Consider the following 23,389-nt stretch of genomic DNA (forward strand, 5'->3'; position numbering starts at 1 on the left):
CACTGCCTCACCTCATACGTCTGTGGTATCACTAGGATATGCCACCCACCTCTGAGACGCCCTCCTATCTCCAGAACAGGCCACCCTCCATTTATTTTTATGGGCGTTCCAAAAATGGACAGGTTTCCGGCAGTCCCATAGGGATAGGACACCTATGTCTGCGGTGACCCACCCCCTTTAAGTTTGTTGTCGTTGATTAGAAAAATTTGCATTTTTTCCCCCAGAACTCTTGCCCATAGCCTTGTCTGTTACTGCAGCTCACTCCATTCCTGTTAATGGGACTGAACTGCAATACCAGGCATTAGGGGCGGACTGGGAACTTAAAGTGGCCCTGGAAAAAAATACTAAGGGCCAGATTAATTATGACTCTGACAGCTCACTCCACTTTAACATATGGCTAAAGTCAGTTTTAGCCAAGTCAGATTTATGATCGCCCCTTTAAGACTGTAATAAATGTGGTTTGACGGTAGCAGTTTTTCCGTCAGTAAGCAGCTTTACAAAAGTTGCACATCTTTACGAAAAAGTCGCACGTTTTTATGAAAAAGTCGCATGTTCTATTAAAAAGTCTCATAAGATAAGCATGGTCCTTACTGGAGTGAAATTGCGACTTTTTTAATAGTCCCAATAGTAAATCTGTCTAGAGATTCATTTACATAAGAAAACACGCCCACTTTCAGAAAAATGACGAGCATAGTGCAGAGCAGAAAAAAGTCGCAAATTTGTGCGCAGTTTTAGCGTTTGGGACTTTTTGGGGACTTTTTCACTCCATTATTCTGACCTGAGGTAATGATAAATCTGGCCCTAAAAGTGTCCCCGTTTTTGTAGTAGGGTCCACATTGATGGAAGGCAGGGCCAGCAATACCATATTCCCTTACGTCCTACCAGCAGCACAGATGGGGTTAACTGCCCCTGTGGACTGGTAGGACCGGCGGAATTTTAATGAGCCCAAGAACCAATAAACGATCTTCAGCTCCCTGAAAGGGAGGAGATCACCCCCCAGCCCACCGTGTTTTTTTCTGTCCTTTGGACAGGTTGGACTGGCGTATCGCTCCTTTGGAGCTGAGAGTTAGGGGCTCCTTTTTTTCTAATGTAAAGGATCGCCCCGTCTTTCTACATGGCTCTCTTTTGCCTTTATTTTCAGGCGGATCGCGGCGATTTTGCTATACCTGGGGACCGCGGGGAGCGGGGTGTCCCCCTCCCCTCTCCTTTTCAGTTTCTCCTGGTCTCCCGTTCCTCCCATCGCCACACACGTGTGGCGCTATGGGCGCCGCCATCTTCCGGAAGTGACGCGCACTAGTTGCGCTACGTCACTTCCGGTTTTTTCGCAGCGCGGCTGAGGTCCTTTCCTCACCCTTTTTATAAAGAATTATTTCCCGATAGATATCCTGTGATCCAGGATGACCCGGGGCAGCTATTCAGAGCAGGCTGAGCTAGTTTTGTTAGCTCTCTTAGATCTTAGGATACTTACTTTGGGACCCGCCCAGGGGGCGGGGCTTCTTCCTTTTAAGCGCCCAGAGCCTGTCATTCAGTGCTCTGGTTGCATTGCTTTGACAAGCTAGCTCCAGAGTTCCCTGTGCCTTGTGATATCCTTATATTGCTTGACCGTGGGTTTGTGTGTTCCTTCTGCAGCTCTATATATCTCTAGTGCTGGTGGGCCCCCTTAAGGTCTCGTTTCTCCACCTCCAATTTTTTTGTAGGTGTTATGACCTGTCTTTTTTGTTTCCAATTACAGGACTATGGCTTCCCCCAAGGATCCGGATCAGCGAAAATCTGGGGCCAAGAGGAAGCATTTGGCGTGCTTTGATTGTAACACGCCCTTAGACGACGGCTGTCCCTATTCTAGGTGTGAGAGCTGTCGCACGACGTCCACGGAACCCACGATGCAGGAGATGTTTCAGTGGACGAAAACATATGTGGATGATTCCATTAAAGGAGTGGTGCGCTTATTGAATGAGAGGTTACCAGGACCCTCTCAGACTCCCATGGATATGGCCGCTCCAGTCGCACCACCCGAAAGACCCACCCCCTGTTCGGTGGGGTCCTCTTCTGAGGAAGAAGAGGTCACTTCTTGCTTTTTCCCTCCAGAAAAAACGCAGAAGTTACTTAAGTCCATCAGGTCGGGGGACCATGATGTTGACATTGGGGAGTCCTCCGATCCCGCCGTACGGACACAGCGTGTCTTCAGAGCGGATGAGACCCTTCTTTCTGTGATGCGCACAGAATGGCGAAAGCCTGAGAAAGGCCCAGTTCTCACTAGAAAGTTCAAGCTTATGTACCCGATGGCTAAACCCTTGGTGGAATCGTGGGGTTCCATTCCCAAGGTGGACATGGCGATAGCCAAGTTGTCCCGGCGCACTCTAGTCCCTGCAGATGATGGGTCTAGTCTGCAGGACCCTCTAGATCGGAGGGCAGAGTGCACCCTCAGAAGGACTTATGCGGCGGCCGCTGCCTCCGCATCAACTTCGATTGCGGCCACTGAAGTGGCCACCTATCTACGCTCTAGGCTCAATCAGATCCAGACAGATGTGGACCAGAGCGTATCCAGGGATGACATTTTAGCAGCTTTCAAGTCAGCCAACCTGGCTATGGATTTCTTAGTCGACTCCACCCAGATGCAGTTGAAGCTGGCCGCCAAAACTATGGCCTTAGTTTCGGCTGCCCGCAGACCACTTTGGCTGAAACCTTGGGTCGCGGACAACGCGTCCAAGTTTAATCTTTGTGGGCTCCCCTTCGAACCAGACAGGCTGTTTGGGTCCGAATTGGATAAAATCATGGAGGGGCTCTCCGACAAAAAGGGGAAGAGCCTCCCCCAGCAGCCCTTTCGGGGACGCCCCAGGCAGGAAAAGAAGCGCGAAGGACGCCCGGGGCAGCAATCTAGGCGCAGAGATTGGGGGGGACCGTCTCGTAAGTATTCGAGGCGCTCCCGTAAACCCGCTAAGGAGGCAAAACCCTCCTGACTATGGGCCTCGTCGAGGCTCTTGGATAAGCCCTGCTGCCCCTGCAGTGTCTCCTCTAGACTTTCCCATACCACTCCCCCAAACGCCCGTGGGGGGCCGTCTCTCCCATTTCAAAGACTCCTGGAGTCAGTTGATCGCAGACCCTTGGGTTCTGAACTTAGTCTCCGTCGGGTACCGGGTAGACATTCTCTCTCTCCCCCCAGAGAGATTCGTCGCTACACGAAACTTCGGGCCGGCCAAACAAGTGGTCCTGGAATCTTACATCCAGGACTATATCTCCAAGGGAGCCCTAGAGGAGGTGCCGGCAGGGGAGAGAGGCCTAGGCATTTATTCACCAGTGTTCCTGGTTCCCAAGAAGACGGGAGACCTCCGGATTATCATCGATTTGAGATTTCTCAATCGATTTATAAGGAAAACAAGGTTTCGTATGGAAACCATAAGGTCAGTCACCCATATCCTCAACCTCGGGGATGTCATGGCTACTCTGGACCTCAAAGATGCTTATCTTCACATTCCGATCCATTCCGCCTTCCGGAAATTTCTCAGGATCGCGGTCCAGGTTTCAGGGGTTCGCAGGCACTTTCAGTTCACCGCGCTCCCCTTCGGAATCTCTTCTGCCCCCCTTATCTTCACCAAGGTGGTGGTATCGGTGGTGGCAGCATTGAGACTCCAAGGGCTGACTATCATTCCTTATCTGGACGATTGGCTTTTCATAGCCTCTTCAGTTCCGATCCTTACCCACCATCTTCAGATCGCAATCTCCTTTCTCCTCCGCCTAGGCTGGATCATCAACTGGCAGAAGTCGAATGTGAGCCCATCATCTTCAATCCAATATTTAGGATTCGTGGTCGACTCTGTGGAGATGTCCCTCCGGTTGACTCAAGAAAGGAGAGCGCGGATTCAGGACCTGGCAAAGGTCCTTCATGTCCCTCGTCGAGTCTCTATTCGGACTCTCATGAAGATGGTGGGGCTCATGTCAGCGGCTGCGGACGCAGTCCCTTGGGCGCTATGGCACCTCCGTCCTCTTCAGTCGGAGGTCTTACATTTATGGAACGGCAGCCCTGCGGGGCTAGATTCCCTGTGCTCCCTGTCCGGTCAAACCCGGAATTCCCTCAGATGGTGGTTTCGACTGCCAGCAGGGAAGTCTATGACCCAACCAGTTTGGGTCATATTGACTACAGACGCGTCCCTCGTAGGCTGGGGCGCTCACCTGGACGGATCCCAAGTGCAGGGATCTTGGTCCCCCCTGGAGCGGCATCTTTCCTCCAATCTTCGCGAGATTCGAGCTATCCGGCTAGCCCTCCTTCACTTCGCCCCTCAGATTCGGGGCAAAGCGGTGAAAGTCCAGTCAGACAATATGACTGCGGTTCTCTATATAAACAAGCAGGGAGGCACAAGGTCATTACCCCTTCTATCAGAGATCGGGGTGATCCTTCGGTGGGCAGAGCTGAACCTTTCCCATCTATCTGCCGTTCATATCCGAGGTTCCCTCAATATGATAGCAGACCGCTTAAGTCGAGGATTACCGACCATGGAGTGGTCTCTGCATCCGGAGGTCTTCAGGCAGCTAGTTCACAGTTGGGGTATGCCAGAGGTGGACCTCATGGCAACCAGGTTCAACGCCAAGGTGCTGAGGTTCTGTTCCCTGTACCGGGAAGACAACCCCCTGGCAATAGATGCTCTGTCGATACCGTGGAGGTTCAGGCTGGCTTACATCTTCCCTCCTTTTTCCATGATACCGAGGGTATTGATGAAAATCCGTCAGGATCAGGCCTCGGTAATAGCCATCATACCGTTTTGGCCCAAAAGATCCTGGTTTACCCAGCTCATTCAGATGAGTCGGGGACAATACTGGAGACTCCCCCCAGAGCAGACCCTGGTGTCGTGGGACACTCAACTCTGCCCAGATCTGCACAGGTTCAACCTGACAGCCTGGAGGTTGATCAGCCCCTTCCCAACATAGAAGGGCTCTCCGAGTCGGTCCTGAGAACTTTGTCGCATTCCCGAGCAGAGTCTACAAACAAGGCCTACTCCAGGATCATGAGAATCTTCGTGGCATGGTGTGATTCCAAACAGGTGGCGTCTGCAGATCCGCCCCTTCCTGCGATACTACATTTCCTTCAGGACGGATTAGATAGAGGCCTATCTCCAGCTACCTTGAAGGTACAAATGTGTGCCATCTCGGCCTGTCTCAACAGGCCATACTCTCGGGACCCACTCATCAAACGCTTTTTGAAGGGAGCGGAAAGACTAAAGCCTACTATACTGAAGCCCATTCCCCAGTGGGATCTTTCAGTAGTGCTCAGGGGTCTAGCATCTCCCCCCTTCGAGCCTTTGGAGGAGGTTGATTTTAAATATTTAACTCTAAAGATGGTTTTTCTTCTGGCTATAGCCTCAGCCAAAAGAGTCTCTGAATTGCAGGCTTTCTCTGCAATTCATCCATATATTATTTTCTTACAGGACAGAGTACTCCTGAAGTTTTTACCATACTTCAGACCTAAGGTGCCTACTTTTCAAAATATCAACCAGGTAATCTCCTTACCAGTTTTGTTTACAGCCTCCTCCTCTGATACTCCAGCTAGAGATCCGCTGGATATTTCTAGATGCCTCCAGATCTATGTGGATAGATCCAGGGAATTCCGGATAGATGAGAATCTCCTTATCCTGTTTGCCGGTAAGTCTAAAGGCCGTAAAGCGTCTAAAGCCACCATTAGTCGCTGGATCAAGGAGGCCATTAAGGAAGCTTTTGTCTCCCAAACCTTAGATCCTCCCGAGTTTGTGAGAGCCCATTCTACTAGGGCGGTCTCCACCTCGGTTGCGGAAAGAAGTCTTCTCCCCTTAGAGTTGATCTGTAAGGCGGCCTCCTGGAGCTCTGAGTCAACCTTCATCTCCCATTATAGGATAGATGCTAGGATGGCAGAGTTTTCGGCTTTCGGGCAGACAGTTCTTACTTCTGCCAGGCATGAGGACCCTCCCTAGGGGTTTTATCTTGCTATCTCCCCATCTGTGCTGCTGGTAGGACGTAAGGGAATCGTTAATTTCTAACGATAATTTGTTTTCCCTTAGTCCTAACAGCAGCACACAAATATCCCTCCCTAACTTACATCATACTTGTTAAAGACACGGTGGGCTGGGGGGTGATCTCCTCCCTTTCAGGGAGCTGAAGATCGTTTATTGGTTCTTGGGCTCATTAAAATTCCGCCGGTCCTACCAGTCCACAGGGGCAGTTAACCCCATCTGTGCTGCTGTTAGGACTAAGGGAAAACAAATTATCGTTAGAAATTAACGATTGTGGTACATTATACCACCCCAACAAATACCACAGTCAATCACAAAACACATTCCCAAAAACTTCCGCTGAGTGGCCATGAGGAGGGCTCAGGCGGCCCCTGGGCATCGGCCCACCGGGATATTTCCCTGTAAGGTATATAGCCAAAAAGCCCCTGCCAGGCATAGCACATTGAGAAGAGCACAGCCCTTTCTTTAAGGGTTCTTTCACACCGGCCATGTGCACAACGCATCACAGTGCGTAACCACTGACTTTCTGCGATTCGCAAAATGCGGCAAAACATAGGACATGGTCTCTCTTTTGTGAGTGAAGGAAAGGACGCAAAAGCCTACGGGAAACACACCGGGTCTGTTCTTCTGCACCGCAAAAGATGGAACATGTCCTATATTTCACCGCATCTTGCGGATCATGGAACTATTGAAGTCATGTGCCCGTGTTTTGCGGATCCGCGGTTTGTGGTCTGCAATAAGTCGCATGCGACTCACCTGAGACATTCTTGTGTCTTCACTGCCAAATGACCGTTCTAAAATAGTCTGCAACTTGCTGACGCACAACATGTCACCGCGTAGCCGTACCCTTAGGCCTCTTGCACACGAACGTATTTTCTTTCTGTGTCCGTTCCATTTTTTTGCGGACCGTATACGGAACCATTCATTTCAATGGGTCCGCAAAAAAAAACTGAAGGTACTCCGTGAGCATTCCGTTTCCGTATTTCTGTTCCCTAAAAAAATAGAACATGTCCTATTATTGTCCACATTACGGACAAGGATCGGACTGTTCTATTAGGGGCCAGCTGTTCCGTTCTGCAAAATACGGAATGCACAAGGACATCATCTGTATTTTTTGCGGACTGCAAAATACATACGGCTGTGTGCAAGAGGCCTTAGGGTGGGTTCACACACAGGTTTTTAGTGCCTTTTTTTCTGTACTTTTGCTGTTTTAGAGGCATTTATTTTTTTGCACTACATTTTATGGTGCGGCTTTTGTGGTAAAAACGTTAGCTCCAAGTGCTAGCTGACGGTCTATGGGAAATATAAAATGCAGGACACACAAGATTTTTTTGCTACTGGCATTTTTGCTAATTAGGTGGCTTCTTTCACTGTAACTCAAGGTTTTTTCAGGCTTTTTTATACCTCCCTCTTTCACTATAGGGAAATAAGAGTCACGAAGAAAAGGCTAGCGGGCAAAAAGCACCATAAAAATGCAGGTCACAAATTTTTTTTAAAAATTACGCCGGTTCTGCTTCAGGATTCTTAGTCAGGTATTTTTTTAGCAGCAGTTTTTGACAGGTTTTTCGGATGTGGTTTTTAAGTCTGTCCATTTCAACGGGAAGTTTAGATGTGGACTGGACGCAGAATCTGCACCAAGAATGAACATGGAAAACAAACTGTGCCGTGTAAAGTAACAAGCGGTTTTCCCAGTGAAATCCATGGAGATTATTTTTAAAGGGAACCTGTCACCTGGAAAATGGATATTAATCCGCCAGCAGCACCTTATTGCAGCCTGTAGCATGATCATAAAGGCGTCTGTGTCTTTTCTGTACAATGCGCCAAAAGTCTGAAAAAAGACTTTTATTCAACAGGCCGCGCTATGTAAACGATGGTCTTGAAGTCAAAAAGTAAAAAATGCCCCGCCCCTTAGTATTTGATTGATAGGATGTCCAATTCCTTCACTGCTGGAGCGCTTGAGCGTAGTCTCACACATGCGCAGGCTCTCATGTGCGAGTGCCTGATCATTGAGCTTACCTCACAGCAGAGTGGAATAGTGCGCAGGCGCCAGCACTGCAGGGACACAGCGCACGCGCAAGACTACGCTTGAGAGTCCAGTGGTGAAGGGATTGGAATTCCTATCAATCAAACGCTAAGGGGCGGGCAAGTGGGCGGGGCACGCTTGACTTCAGTCGAGAAAGCCGCTGCCCCCCTGACCTCAAGACTATCGTTTACATAGCGCGGCCTGCTGAATAAGTCTTTTTTCAGACTTTTGGCGCATTGTACAGAAAAGACACAGACGCCTTTATAATCGTGCTACAGGCTGCAATAAGGTGCTGCTGGCGGTTTAATATGCATTTTCTAGGTGACAGGTTCCCTTCAAGCGTTTTCAGCAGTTTTTGGGTGCGGAGTCCGTGCTGATCTATGTAGGGGCCCCTCTGGCTGACTTCATAAATACTCTAAGTTTTGATGCAGATTCTGAAAACAGCTTAAAGTGAACATTTTTTTCTTAAAAAATATATCTAAATCCTAAAATACATACAAGCTGAAGCACGTGCAATTTACCAAGGTGCTGTCAACAAGCTAAGCGCTCATGCACACGAGCATAACCGCTCAGTGCCCATGCTGCGGACCACAACTGGTGCAAACCCACTGACTTGAATGGGTCCACAATCCGCAAAATACAGCCAAAGTACGGACAAACATGTTCTATCTTTTTGCGGTAAGGCGGCGGGGATCAGAAACCCACGGAATCGTAGTGCTTCTGATCTGTGCCTCCGCCCCGCAAAAAGATAGGTGAAGTCCTATCTTCAGTCATATCTGGCCGCTGTGGACCCCTTCAAGTCAATGGGTCTGCATCCGTGACAAAGAGTGCACATGGCCAGCGCCCGCATATTGCGGACCCGCCATTTACAGTCCGCAATACGGGCACTTGTGTGCATGAGCCCTAAAGTGCATCTGCTGGCTTTCAGAGGCAACATGGATTTGTTTTCATTTTTAACATTCCCAATTTCCATATCCCCTGCAGAGATAAGCGGCATCAGATTTTTACCAAATGTGACTGCTTATCTCCAGCCATCCATGACAATTCTTATATGTGCTTGACTTATCCGAGCATGTATGTTCATGGGAGAGTAGGGGAACAGCAGCTATATGAAGCAGATTCAGTCACTATGCTGCAGTAAGGCTCTGTTCAGGGGCTCAGGCTGTTCTCTTGATCCCACATGCTTTACACTGCAGGTCTGCTGGTGTGTATAAGCCCACAGGAACGTGAGTACACAGAGAGCTGATTTCAGTTACAGAAAGGACTGACTATAAACTACAAGCATCGAAACCACATGTAAGGGGAAGAGCGGGAGATCTGCTTCCACCGGAGTGAGGATAGAAGAACAGAAGAGACGAGGACTCACCGCTGGGGGTCACGGCTGCTGGCGTCGCCATTGTGGTGGGTGAGAAGTGCACAGGTTCTACCTGCAAATAATTAACATACATGAGGAGCGAGCGCTGGAGCAGAGCGTTCTGCATGACTGGACGGGAAGCACTGCTTGACCGCTATTACTGGCATGCTGGGGCTTATAGTTCTACAAACACCTGGGACGTATGGGTTGCTTAGACAATGGGGGAAATGTATGACCCCCCAGTTTACTACTTTTCTGTTGTAAAGAAAAGTTTAACATTTTTGTGCTTTCCATGTTTGGGCAAAACTTTGTGACTTTCTATGATAACATCCTTGTCACTTAATAAGCAAGAGGGACCAGATTTTTTTTAAAAAAGGACCGTAGATCAGGTCGGCATCTGATGCTCATTTTCTTGCAGGTCGGATGCTGACCCATTCATTGCAATGGGGCCGAAAAAGGTGCGGACAGCACACCGTGTACTGTCCTCATCCGTCTGTCCGTTCCACGGCATACGCAGAACAATAGAACATGTGCTATTCTTGTCCGTGTTGTGGACAATAGGCATTTCTAAGGCCTCATTCACACGTCAGTGTTCGGTCAGTGATTTCCATCAGTGATTGGGAGCCAGAACCAGGACTGGAGCCTCCACAGACATAAGGGAAAGATCTGCTCCTGTTCTGGGTTTAGAGCCGCGTCTGGTTTTGGCTCAAAATCACCGATGGAAATCACTGACCAAACACTAAAGTGTGAATGAGGCATAACAGGGGGCAGGACGGTGCGATCCCCAAAATGCAGTGTCTGTTTTACTGATCTGCACGGTCGTGTGCAGGAGGCCCAAGGAAGCTTTCACACAATCAGTGTCTGAGCCAAAACACACAACAGGTTCCATTACACCTTATCTCTGTGCAGGATCCACTGATGTAAATAACTGATCAAACACTGAACAAACACGGACTGTGGGAAAGATGCCTAAATCTCACCCCAATGGGGGCAGAGTAATGACTGGAGTACCATTTAAAGGGGTATTCCGGTGACATCCACAGTACAGGGGATAACTATTAGATCTCTGGGGGTTCAGCCACTGACGAAAATTATGGAGGCTTTTACCCCGTGGGGACCCCCAAAGTCAATGGAGTGTCTGGTCAAGTATTTGCACCTCCGCTACATTTATCTTGATGGCCCTTACCGAAATAGCTGAGCGCTTGTACGCCGCCATCTCTGGAAGTCCTATAGGGGTGAATGCCGCTCCATACATTATGGGGGTCCCTGAATTCTTGTGATCATAGGGGTCTCTGCCTTTAGCTCCTAAGTGGACAGTGGGGTCTTACAGTGGGGGTAACTTGATGTAACCGGAATACCCCTTTAAAGATGCACTACACTTATCTGAAGCACAATCTTTGATAAATCTGGCACAAATGATGACAACCCCCTACATGTCTACCCATACCAGGCATGCTGGGGGTTACAGTATGGGATCAGCTTGCACCCTGGAGAATACACAGCTCATGTCCGATGTGTGTGATCTCCTCCTGACAACTGGTCCTGAGGCACGTGCCCCATCACTACAGGAAGAGCCACATGCGGGGATCTAGTCTGGGTGATGCGGTGCTGAGCTGGTGCAGGGAGCAGCAGAGCTGTGGTGTAGTGCTTTGTTCTCTGGTGCCCGGGACAAGGGCACAGCGGCGGATGAGGGGGCTGCTCGGGGACAGGGACCCCGACCACTAGAGATAACGGGGCTCGGATACTCACGGCGCCGCCTCCCCCTCCCCAGTGTCCGGTTCCTTTGTGCGGCCGGTGTCCGGAGCTGACAGGAGAGATACCGCGAGAGCTGCGAATCTCCGTACTGGGGGCAATCAGGAGGGGGAGAAACTGCCGTGTTACCATAGCAACAAGTGAGTGCCTTCCCAGGTAGGGGGCGTTTCTATAGCAACCCCGAGGGACAGGGGGGAGGCAAGGAGCAAAATACTTTACACGTATACCGTGTCATTTACTTACAGGCGATTACACTTCTATTCTGCCAGCGACGCGCGGGGACAATAGCGCTCTGCTCTAGTGCCATCTAGTGGTGGGAAACTAAACTGCACGTCTGTGTGACGGAGGGAAAGTAACCGTTATGTCTGAGGGGCAGGTCTAGTGCAGAACATGAGGACGAGGGGCCACAGGCAGGGGTGGGATTCTGTCATCAGATTTAACCTAAACATATGCTCATGTCCAGACTAATAAGAAGAATCCTAAGCTGGCCTTATTAAACCTCACTGTGGCTCTATTTGGCCAAAAAACTGGTTTTTATAACCTGTCAATCACTTATATAAGGTGCCCAAAAGGAGGTACGTTAATACAGGGTGCCCGGCCACACCCCTCGCCGTCCGGTGCCCAGGGCCGCCTTCCCTGTCTTCAACGCCGCCTTCTGCAGCTCAGCGCTGCCTCCGCAATCCTCCCCGTCCCTCTGCCAGATCCCGCGCCTGGGAGGATTGCGGAGGTGGCGCTGAGCTGTAGAAGGTGGCGCTAGGCAACGGACGGCGAGGGGGTGCGGCCGGGCACCCTGTATTAACAGACCTCCCCTTGGGCACCTTATATAAGTGATTGACAGGTTATAAAAACCAGTTTTTTGGGCAAATAGAGCCACAGTGAGGTTTAATAAGGCCAGCTTAGGATTCTTCTTATTAGTCTGGACATGAGCATATGTTTAGGTTAGAGGGGTTAAATCTGATGACAGAATCCCTTTAACAACAGGTTCCCTACTCACCGGGGACATGGGGCATCACAACACATGTTTACATATGCATACACCATATATATGCAGCACACACATATAAATACACCAGATACATGGTACACATACATACACCATATATATGCAGCACACACATATAAATACACCATATACATGGTACACATACATAAATACACCATATACATGGTACACATACATAAATACACCATATACATGGTACACATACATAAATACACCATATACATGGTACACATACATAAATACACCATATACATGGTACACATACATAAATACACCATATACATGGTACACATACATAAATACACCATATACATGGTACACACACATAAATACACCATATACATGGTACACACACATAAATACACCATATACATGGTACACACACATAAATACACCATATACATGGTACACACACATAAATACACCATATACATGGTACACATACATAAATACACCATATACATAGTACACATACATAAATACACCATATACATGGTACACATACATAAATACACCATATACATGGTACACATACATAAATACACCATATACATGGTACACATACATAAATACACCATATACATGGTACACATACATAAATACACCATATACATGGTACACATACATAAATACACCATATACATGGTACACATACATAAATACACCATATACATGGTACACATACATAAATACACCATATACATGGTACACATACATAAATACACCATATACATGGTATTAATGCGTTAATTTCTTAACGTTAATTTGTTTTCCCTTAGTCCTAACAGCAGCACATGTGGGGTTTATCCGCCCCAGTGAAACTGGTAGGACAGACGGAATGTTTAATGAAGTAAAGTAATCAAATAAATCCACGCCCCCATTACCTCACTATAAGAGGCCAAACCCCCCATACATCAGTGTGTCATAACAAGAAACTCTCAAAAAACAAAGGGAGGGATATTTGTGTGCTGCTGTTAGGACTAAGGGAAAACAAATTAACGTTAAGAAATTAACGCTTCCCTTACGTCCTAACCAGCAGCACATGTGGGGACTTAGCAAGAAGTTAGCCTAAAGGGTAGGGACTTCAATGCTGAATGGAATTCAAAACAGACCGCCCAAAGGCAGTGTCTTCTGATCCCCTGAGGTTGAGTCTATAATGGCTCACAAAGGTAGAATGTGAGCTCCAGGAGGCCGCGGAACAGATCTGTTCCAGAGGAATAAGAGACCTTTCGGCCCAACTAGTAGAGACTGCTCGGGTGGAGTGAGCAGTGACAAAGGCAGGAGGAGGTCTATTCTGGGAAGCGAAAGATTCTCTGATGGCCTCTCTGATCCATCTACTTAGAGTAGGCTTAGAGGCCTTCTTCCCTTTATTCCTGCCAAAGAACAGGATAAGAAGATTCTCTGACCTTCTGAACTCCCGGGATCTCTCAATGTAGATTCTCAAACATCTGGCCACATCCAGAGTATGGAGGGAAGTTTCTTCTGCAGAGGAAGAAGAGGAACATAACACAGGCAAAGACACAACTTGATTAATGTTGTGCACAGAGGGCACCTTAGGCAAAAAGGTGGGTAAAAAACGTAAAAGGACTCTGTCCGGTAAAAATAAAGTGTATGGCTCATATGCCGAAAAAGCCTGAAGCTCTGAAATGCGTTTGGCCGAAGTTACGGCCAACAAAAAGGTTACCTTCCAGGATAAAAACTTAAAGTCCACTTCTTCCAAGGGTTCAAAGGGAGGACCACTCAACCCTTTAAGCACCACTGAGAGATCCCACTGCGGTATAGGTCTTGAAATGCTAGGCTTAAGACGTACGGCTCCTTTAAGGAACCTCTTAATCAGAGGGTCTTGATGTAAAGATCTGCCAAAGGCGGCTGACAGAGCAGAGATCTGTACCTTGAGTGTAGAAGGGCTGAGGCCCTTATCTAGTCCATCCTGCATGAACTGAAGAATAGCTGATACTGGAGGATCCTGAGATGGTACTTGATGAGATGCACACCATAGAAGAAAAATGCGCTTTACCCTGGCGTAGGCCTTGACAGTCGCAGGAGCTCTGGAATGAGACATCGTTCTTAAGACCGCTGCTGATAGCCCTTCCGGCTCTAGAAGGGACTCATCAATCTCCAGGCTGTCAGATTGAGTCTGGATGGATCCAGGCAGAGCTGAGTGCCCCGGGACACCAGGTTCTGCATTGGGGGAAGCTTCCAATATTGCCCTCGGCTCATCTGCATGAGCAGGGTAAACCAAGACCTCCTGGGCCAGAATGGAATCACGGCTATTACTGAGGCTTGGTCCTGCCGAATCTTCATCAATACCCTGGGTATCATGGCGATGGGAGGAAAGATGTAGGCCAGCCTGAACTCCCATGGAATTGACAGAGCATCTACTGCCAAGGGATTGTCCTCCCGATACAGGGAACAGAACGTTTCCACTTTGGCATTGAATCTTGTCGCCATGAGATCTATGTCCGGGCGACCCCACCGGAGAGTGATCTGATGAAAGATCTCCTGATTCAGAGACATTTCTCCCAGAGCTGGGACTCCTCTGCTGAGCTGGTCTGCAACCACATTCAGGGACCCCCGAATGTGGACTGCTGAAAGGTGGGAAAGATTCTGCTCTGCCCAAGACAGAATTAGACCTACTTCTGAGAGTAGACTCTGAGACCTGGTGCCTCCCTGTTTGTTGATGTAAGATACCGCAGTAGAATTGTCTGAGCGAACCCTTACAGCCTTGTTTCTGATAAGGGGGAAAAAATGAAAGAGAGCCATCCGGATTGCTCTGAGTTCTCTCAGATTGGATGACATCAAACGCTCTTGAGGGCTCCAGGATCCTTGAACTTGAAGTTCCTCTAGATGGGCACCCCAGCCTAGAAGGGATGCATCTGTCGTCAACAGGATCCAACAAGGTTGGATCAAGGACCTCCCATCTTTGACCTGTTTCCACCACTTCAGTGAGCGGCGAGCTTGAGATGACAGGGAGCACTTTGTCTCTAGCCCTCTGGGAGTTCGATCCCATAGACTCAGAACTTCCGCTTGAAGAGGGCGAATATGCCACAAGGCCCAAGGAACCGCATCCACGGCTGCTGACATTAGGCCTAACATCCTCATCAATACTCTGATAGTTACCCGGCGGGGAACCATGAGTTGATCTGCAGTCTTGGAAATGCGTAACTTCCTTTCCAGAGAAAGGTAGAGCGTCATGTTGGCAGAATCTATTATGAACCCCAGAAACCTCCTGGTAGTGGAGGGAGAAATCTCTGACTTCTGCCAATTGATAATCCAGCCCAAGCGCTGGAGGAAGGACTGAGCCTGCAGAAGATGAAGATGAAGCGTCTCTACCGAGTGGGCTTTTAGAAGCCAATCGTCCAGATATGGAATGATCTCCAGGCCTCTCAATCTGAGGGGAGCTACTACAGCTATCACCACTTTGGTGAAGATGTAGGGCGCGGTTGTGATGCCGAAGGGAAGTGCGGCAAACTGAAAATGTTTCACCGTCCCTCTGAGACTTACTGCCACTCGTAGATACTTCCTGTGGGCCTGGCACACAGGGATGTGGAGATAGGCATCCCTTAGATCCAGTGTGACCATCAGGTCCCCTGGGCTCAGGATGCTGATTACCGATTTGATGGTTTCCATCCGGAACCGCCTTTTCTTTATGAATCGGTTGAGGTAGCGGAGATCTATGATCATGCGCCAACCTCCTGTGGCTTTGGGAACAAGGAAAACTGGCGAATAGACGCCGGATCCAATCTCTTCTGGAGGAACCTCCTCCAAGGCCCCTTTCCGCCTGTATTCCAGTATAGACTCCTCCAACACCGTTTGCTTCGCGCGTGGAAGTAATCTTGTCAAAACAAATTTTTCTGGGGGAACAGATAAAAATTCTATCCTGTACCCTGTCCTTATTATATTCAGGACCCAGGGATCTGGAACAAACTCTGTCCAGGTATTTAGAAAAAAAGTTAAACGGCCTCCGACTGGGAGGTCTGAAAGAATAGGAGTCAAATTTATGACTGGATCTGACGGAAGGGGAGGGCCGTCACTGGTCGGCTTTATTGTTTTTGTTCCCACCGGAACGATATGATCCTCCCCTCCTGGACCCACGGCCTCGCTGAGGCCTGGATTGGCCCTGAAAGGATCTGGACCCTCTACCCTGCCTACCCCTACCCTTAGGGGTTTGAGGAAGGCATTTGCCCTTTTTATCGGCAAGACCCTCCATAATGCGGTCCAGTTCAGTCCCAAAAAGCCTTCCTGGCTCGTAAGGGAGGCTGCATAAATTATACTTGGAGGCATTATCTGCCACCCAAGGTTTTAGCCATAGTGGCCTCCTACCCGCTGCAGAGAGGGCCATAGCTTTAGAGGCTAATTTTAACTGTTGTGGGCCAGAGTCACACAGAAATTCCACGGCACGTAGAATGGACTTAAACTGCGCCAGGATGTCATCACGGGATATGCCAGAGTCGATATCCGACTGCACCTGTCGGAGGCGTCTTTGGAGGAAGACGGCTACCTCCGTAGAGGATATGGCCACAGATGCAGCAGCAGCAGCAGTGGAGTAAGACCTTCTCAAGGTGCATTCTACCCGCCTGTCCATCGGGTCCTGTAAGTTGGAGCCGTCATCAGCCGGGACAAGAGTCCTCTTAGACAATTTTGCAATTGCCAAATCAACTTTGGGCACAGTGCCCCACTGGTCAAATTGGGAAGTCACAATCGGGAACATGGACTTGAAGCGCTTTGAGATGACCGGTGCCTTCTCAGGATGTTTCCATTCTAGCTTCATTAATCGAGACAGAGTCTCGTCCACTTTGAAGGCCCTTGGCCCCCTAGAGGTGGACTCTGAAGCTTCCCCGGGATCAACATCCTGGTCCCCCGACCGGATGGATCTAAGTAACCTCTGGGTCTTCTCTACAGGAAAGGCGTACCTTCCAGCCTCTTCTTCCTCCCCGCTAGACTCAGAGGAATGGACTTCGTCCACGGTATGGTAGACTTCCTCCTGCATAGGAGTGGGTCTCAGAGGAGATCGGACACTGGGTCTTCTGGATGACACAGGAATCCCTTAGGGTGTTCATTGAGGACTCCACAAAGTCCTTTACCCAGACTACTACGTCCCGTATGGTAGGCTCCGTATCAGGAGGCAGAGGAGGAGGAGGACGGCAAGAGGGACACCTATTAAATTCATAGGAGTCCGCTAGAGGGGTGTCACAATCCCTACACGCCAAATGCTTGCGCTTGGATGACGTCTTGCGCCCAGTCCGATCCCCATCACCGGCAGAGGACATTATCTGCAGAGAAAGAGTTAAAAATGAATGAACAATGTCTATTCATTAGCTAACCAAGGAAGCAGCAAACCTACCAGACACAGGAAAGCTGGTGACTAAAGTAGTCTGCCTCAGTAACCAACCCAAGGCTGCAACAGCACAGCCTGGAAGGACTGGAGGCTTTATATATTCAAATTTGGCGCCCAAACTGACGTCAGACGCCAGGTTTGAACAAACTTTAATCATTGTTGTTCAGCAACAAACCACCAGAGGGCGCTGGAACACAATGTGTGTAAGCCAAACAGGAAGCTGAATGCAGGAGCTCCGAGCCTCCAAACTGCCGGCAGCACCAGCTTGATCAGATAAGCTGCAACCCTGAAAGAGAAACACAAGGTTAGCATGAAATCTAAGAGCATGGCAGCCAAATGGCTGCCCCGTCTGTCCTGCAGTCCCAAGGACAGAAAAAAACACACTGATGTATGGGGGGTTTGGCCTCTTATAGTGAGGTAATGGGGGCGTGGATTTATTTGATTACTTTACTTCATTAAACATTCCGTCTGTCCTACCAGTTTCACTGGGGCGGATAAACCCCACATGTGCTGCTGGTTAGGACGTAAGGGAAACATAAATACACCATATACATGGTACACATACATAAATACACCATATACATAAATACACCATATACATGGTACACATACATAAATACACCATATACATGGTACACATAAATACACCATATACATGGTACACATACAAAAATACACCATATACATGGTACACATACAAAAATACACCATATACATGGTACACATACATAAATACACCATATACATGGTACACATACATAAATACACCATATACATGGTACACATACATACACCATATACATGGTATACATACATAAATACACCATATACATGGTACACATACAAAAATACACCATATACATGGTACACATACATAAATACACCATATACATGGTACACGTACAAAAATACACCATATACATGGTACACGTACAAAAATACACCATATACATGGTATTAATACATAAATACACCATATACATGGTACACATACATAAATACACCATATACATGGTACACATACATAAATACACCATATACATGGTATTAATACATAAATACACCATATACATGGTACACATACAAAAATACACCATATACATGGTACACATACAAAAATACACTACACACACACATACCACCCAAGTAAGGAGCTAAACTATCTGTGGCGCGCAAAGCAATGGAAGTGAACATCTCCAGGTGACCTGCCACCGCCAGAGCACCGGATCGGTACTCAGCCGGTAACGCGGTTCTCCAATCTAGTTGTAATTTTAACAACCGGATCCATGCCTGGTCTTAGGGGTTGATTACTTGGTTTAGGGTAAGGTTGGAATGGAAATATAAAGTGTCCTGGGGAAAACTAAGTGGCCCCATGTTGAAGGCTGGGCAAACACATTATCACAGTGCAGCACAATTAGGCCCCTTTCACACGGGCGAAAATTCCGTGCAGGTGCAATGCGTGAGGTGAACGCATTGCACCCGCACTGAATCCCGACCCATTCATTTCTATGGGGCTGTGCACATGAGCGGTGATTTTCGCACATCACTTGTACGTTGCTTGAAAATCGCAGCATGTTCTATATTGTGCGTTTTTCACACAACGCAGGCCCCATAGAAATGAATGGGTCTGCATGAAAATCGCATCCGCAAGCAAGTGCAGATACAATGCGATTTTCACGCATGGTTGTTAGGAGATGATGTTAGTAAATTGATTAAAGTCAATTTACTGTGTTATTTTCTCTTATAACATGGTTATAAAGGAAAATAATAGCATTCCTAATACAGAATGCTTACTAAAATGTTGCTTGAGGGGTTAAAAAATAAAAACAATTAACTCACCTCATCCACTTGATCGTGCAGCCGGCATCGTCTTCTTTCTTCTTCTTTCAGGACCTGCAAAAGGACCTTTGATGATGTCATCATGCTCATCACATGGATCTTCTATCTTCATTCAGCAGGACCTGCGCTGACATCACCGCGCTCACCACGTGATTATGTCATCAAAGGTCCTTTTGCAGGTCCTGAAAGAAGAAGAAGATGCCGGCTGCGCGAACATCAGGATGAGGTGAGTTAATAGTTTTTTATTTTTTAACCCCTCCAGCCCTATTTTACTAAGCATTATGTATTAAGAATGCTATTATTTTCCCTTTATAACCATGGCCTTAGAGTCACCACCCGGCCGGTATCTTGCCGGCAAGGCCGGTATTTTAGTGGCCCTGCCTATGCCGGTAACTTTTTTCTACCAGCAATGTTAATTGCCGGTATTTTCCTACAAGGCCTGTTACTAATGAGCGCTTCCATTGCGGAGCCCTCATTAGTGCAGCCTTTACCTTTCCAACCCCCCCCCCCCCCCCCTTATGTTAATAAAAAAATTATAATCAATCACCTCCTCCATTTGCTTGGCTGCTGACTAGAGGACAGGACCTGGCAGACGTCATCACGCTGGAGAGCAGGTCCTGTCCTGAGCTTCCCGTCAGCAGTGAGAATTCACCGCAGCGTGAGCAAATGGAGGAGGTGAGTGCTTTTTTTTTTTTGGGTGGCAGAAGCAGAGAAGGGGGAACTAATGGGGGACATTATTCCTAAGGAGGGCTCTAATGGGCATTATTCTTCCTGGGGGGCACTAATGGGCATTATTCTTCCTGGGGGCACTAATGGGGGCATTATTCTTAAGTGGAGCATTAATGGGGACATTATTCTTCCTGGGGGACATAGAAACATAGAATGTGTCGGCAGATAAGAACCATTTGGCCCATCTAGTCTGCCCAATATACTAAATACTATGAATAGTCCCTGGCTCTATCTTATATGAAGGATGGCCTTATGCCTATCCCATGCATGCTTAAACTCCTCCACTGTATTTGCAGCTACCACTTCTGCAGGAAGGCTATTCCATGCATCCACTACTCTCTCAGTAAAGTAATACTTCCTGATATTACTTTTAAACCTTTGCCCCTCTAATTTAAAACTGTGTCCTCTTGTAGCAGTTTTAGGGGGGTGTTATTCTTCCTGGGGGACTCTAATGGGGGACATTATTCTTAAGCTGGGCACTAATGAAGGCAATATTCTTCCTGGTGGGCACTAATGGGGGCATTATTCTTCCCGGGGACACTAATGAGGGCATTATTCTTCCTGGGGGCACTAATGGGGGCATTATTCTTCCTGGGGGCACTAATGGGGTATTATTCTTCCTGGGGGCACTAATGGGGGCATTATTCTTCCTGGGGGCACTAATGGGGGCATTATTCTTCCTGGGGGAACTAATGGGGTATTATTCTTCCTGGGAGCACTGATGGGGGCATCATTCTTCCTTGAGGCACTAATGGGGGCATTATGCTTCCTGGGGGGCACTAATGGGGGCATTATGCTTCCTGGGGGGCACTAATGGGGGCATTATTCTTTATGGGGGGGTTATTCTTCCTGGGGGACACTAATGGGGGACATTATTCTTAAGCGGGGCACTAATGAGGGCATTATTCTTCCTGGTGTGCACTAATGGGGGCATTATTCTTCCTGGGGACACTAATGGGGGCATTATTCTTCCTGGGGGCACCAATGGGGGCATTATTTTTCCTGGGGACACTAATGAAAGCATTATTCTTTCTGGGGTCACTAATAGGGGCATTATTATTCTTAGGGACACTAATGGGGGCATTATTCTTCCTGGGGGTGCAACTGGAGGCATTATTCTTACTGGGGGGCACTAATGGGGGCATTCTTCTTCTTAGGGGCACTAATGGGGGCATTATTCTTCCTGGGGACTCTAATGGGCATTATTCTTCCTGGGGGCACTAATGGGGGCATTACTCTTAAGGGGAGCATTAATAGGGACATTATTCTTTCTGGGAGCACTAATAAGTGCATTAATCTTTCTGGAGGGCACTATTGGGAGCATTATTCTTCCTGGGGGACACTAATGGGGGGGGGGGGCGTTATTCTTCCTGGGAGACTCTAATGGGGGGACATTATTCTTAAGAGGTGCACTAATGGGGCATTATTCTTTCTGTGGGGCACTAATGGGGCATTATTCTTCCTGGGGGACACTAATGGGGCATTCTTCATAGGCAACGTTATTCTTTAGGGGGGCACTAATTGGGGCATTATTCTTCCTGGGGGGGAACTAATGTGGGGCATTTCCCTTCCTAGGGGACTCTAATGGGGGACATTATTCTTAAGTGTGGCACTAATGGGGGCATTATTCTTCCTGGGGGGCACTAATGGGGTATTATTCTTCCTGGGGGGCACTAATGGGGGCATTATTCTTTTGGGGGACACTAATGGGGCATTATTCTTCCTGGGGGTCACTAATGGGGTATTATTTTTCCTGGGGGCACTAATGGGGGCATTATTCTTTGTGGGGGCACTAATGGGGGCATTATGCTTCCTTGGGGGCACTGATGGGGTCATTATGCTTCCTGGGGGGAACTAATGGGGGGATTATGCTTCCTGGGGGGCACTAATGGGGGCATTTCTCTTCCTGGGGGGCACTAATGGGGGCATTATTCTTCATGGGCGGCGTTATTCTTTAGGGGTCACTAATGGGGGCATTATTCTTCCTGGGGGGAACTAATGGGGGCGTTATCCTTCCTGGGGGACTCTAATGGGGGACATTATTCTTAAGTTGGGCACTAATGGGGGCATTATTTTTCCTGGGGGGCACTAATGGGGTATTATTCTTCCTGGGGGCACTAATGGGGTATTATTCTTCCTGGGGGCACTAATTGGGTATTATTCTTCCTGGGGGCACTAATAGGGGCATTATTCTTCCTGGGGGCACTAATGGGGGCATTATTCTTTCGGGGGGCACTAATGGGGCATTATTCTTCCTGGGGGACACTAATGGGGGCATTATGCTTCCTGGGGGGCACTAATGCGGGCATTTCTCTTCCTGGGGGGCACTAATGGGGGCATTATTCTTCATGGGCAGTGTTATTCTTTAGGGGGCACTAATGGGGGGCATCATTCTTCCTGGGGGAACTAATGGGGGGCATTATCCTTCCTGGGAGGGCACTAATGGGGTATTATTCTTCCTGGGGGCACTAATGGGAGCATTATTCTTCCTGGGGGCACTAATGGGGGCATTTTGTTTCCTTGGGGGCACTAATGGGGGCATTATGCTTCCTGGGGGGCACTAATGGGGGCATTATTCTTCATGGGGGGGTTATTCTTCCTGGGGGACTTTAATGGGGGACATTATTCTTAAGCGGGGCGCTAATGAAGGCATTATTCTTCCTGGTGGGCACTAATGGGGGCATTATTCTTCCTAGGGACACTAATGCAGGCATTATTCTTTCTGGGGGCACTAATGGGGGCATTATTCTTCCTGGGGAGCACTAATGGGGTATTCTTCTTCCTGGGGGCACTAATGGGGGCATTATTCTTCCTGGGGACACTAATGGGGGCATTATGCTTCCTTGGGGCACTAATGGGGGCGTTATGCTTCCTGGGGGGCACTAAAGGGGGCATTATTCTTCATGGGGGGACATTATTCTTAAGCTGGGCACTCTAATGGGGGACATTATTCTTAAGCGGGGCACTAATGAGGGCATTATTCTTCCTGGTGGGCACTAATGGGGGCATGATTCTTCCTGGGGACACTAATGGAAGCATTATTCTTCCTGGGGGGCACTAATGGGGACATTCTTCTTAGGGACACTTATGGGGGCATTATTCTTCCTGGGGCACAACTGGAGGCATTATTCTTCTTAGGGGCACTAATGGGGGCATTATTCCTCCTGGGGGCATAACTGGAGGCATTTTTCTTCCTGGGGGGCACTAATGGGGGCATTATTCTTCCTGGGGACACTAAAGGAAGCATTTTTCTTCCTGGGGGGGGGGGGGGGCACTAATGGGGGCATAATTCTTCCTGTGGGCACAACTGGAGGCATTATTCTTACTGGGGGTCACTAAATGGGGTATTATTCCTACAGGAGAGCACTAATGGGTG

At 48.3% G+C, this 23,389-nt stretch overlaps 2 protein-coding genes across 3 annotated transcripts in view; both read right to left on the reverse strand.

The window, feature by feature from the left end:
- Positions 1-11,402, reverse strand: part of ARNT2 (aryl hydrocarbon receptor nuclear translocator 2) — a 119,079-nt gene extending 107,677 nt beyond the window's left edge. Inside the window, exons 1-2 of one of the 2 annotated variants that reach the window (XM_044279528.1) lie at positions 11,348-11,402; positions 9,365-9,425 (exon numbers count right to left, since the gene is read on the reverse strand). In XM_044279528.1, the coding sequence (XP_044135463.1) occupies positions 9,365-9,395 (31 nt within the window). In that variant the 5' untranslated portion in view covers positions 9,396-9,425; positions 11,348-11,402. Of the gene's footprint in view, positions 1-9,364; positions 9,426-11,101; positions 11,189-11,347 lie in introns of those variants that run through there. The other variant, XM_044279527.1, reaches the window with a different exon arrangement.
- A 1,648-nt stretch (positions 11,403-13,050) lies between these two features.
- On the reverse strand, positions 13,051-17,139 carry LOC122927575. The gene is made up of 2 exons (XM_044279531.1): positions 17,021-17,139; positions 13,051-14,155 (listed from the first exon to the last, which is right to left on the reverse strand). The coding sequence occupies exons 1-2, from the start codon at positions 17,095-17,097 to the stop codon at positions 13,192-13,194; spliced, it is 1,041 nt and encodes a 346-aa protein (XP_044135466.1). The 5' UTR covers positions 17,098-17,139; the 3' UTR covers positions 13,051-13,191.
- Positions 17,140-23,389: the final 6,250 nt, after the last annotated feature.

Source organism: Bufo gargarizans, chromosome 2, assembly GCF_014858855.1.
Source record: "Bufo gargarizans isolate SCDJY-AF-19 chromosome 2, ASM1485885v1, whole genome shotgun sequence".
Classification (NCBI taxonomy): domain Eukaryota; kingdom Metazoa; phylum Chordata; class Amphibia; order Anura; family Bufonidae; genus Bufo; species Bufo gargarizans.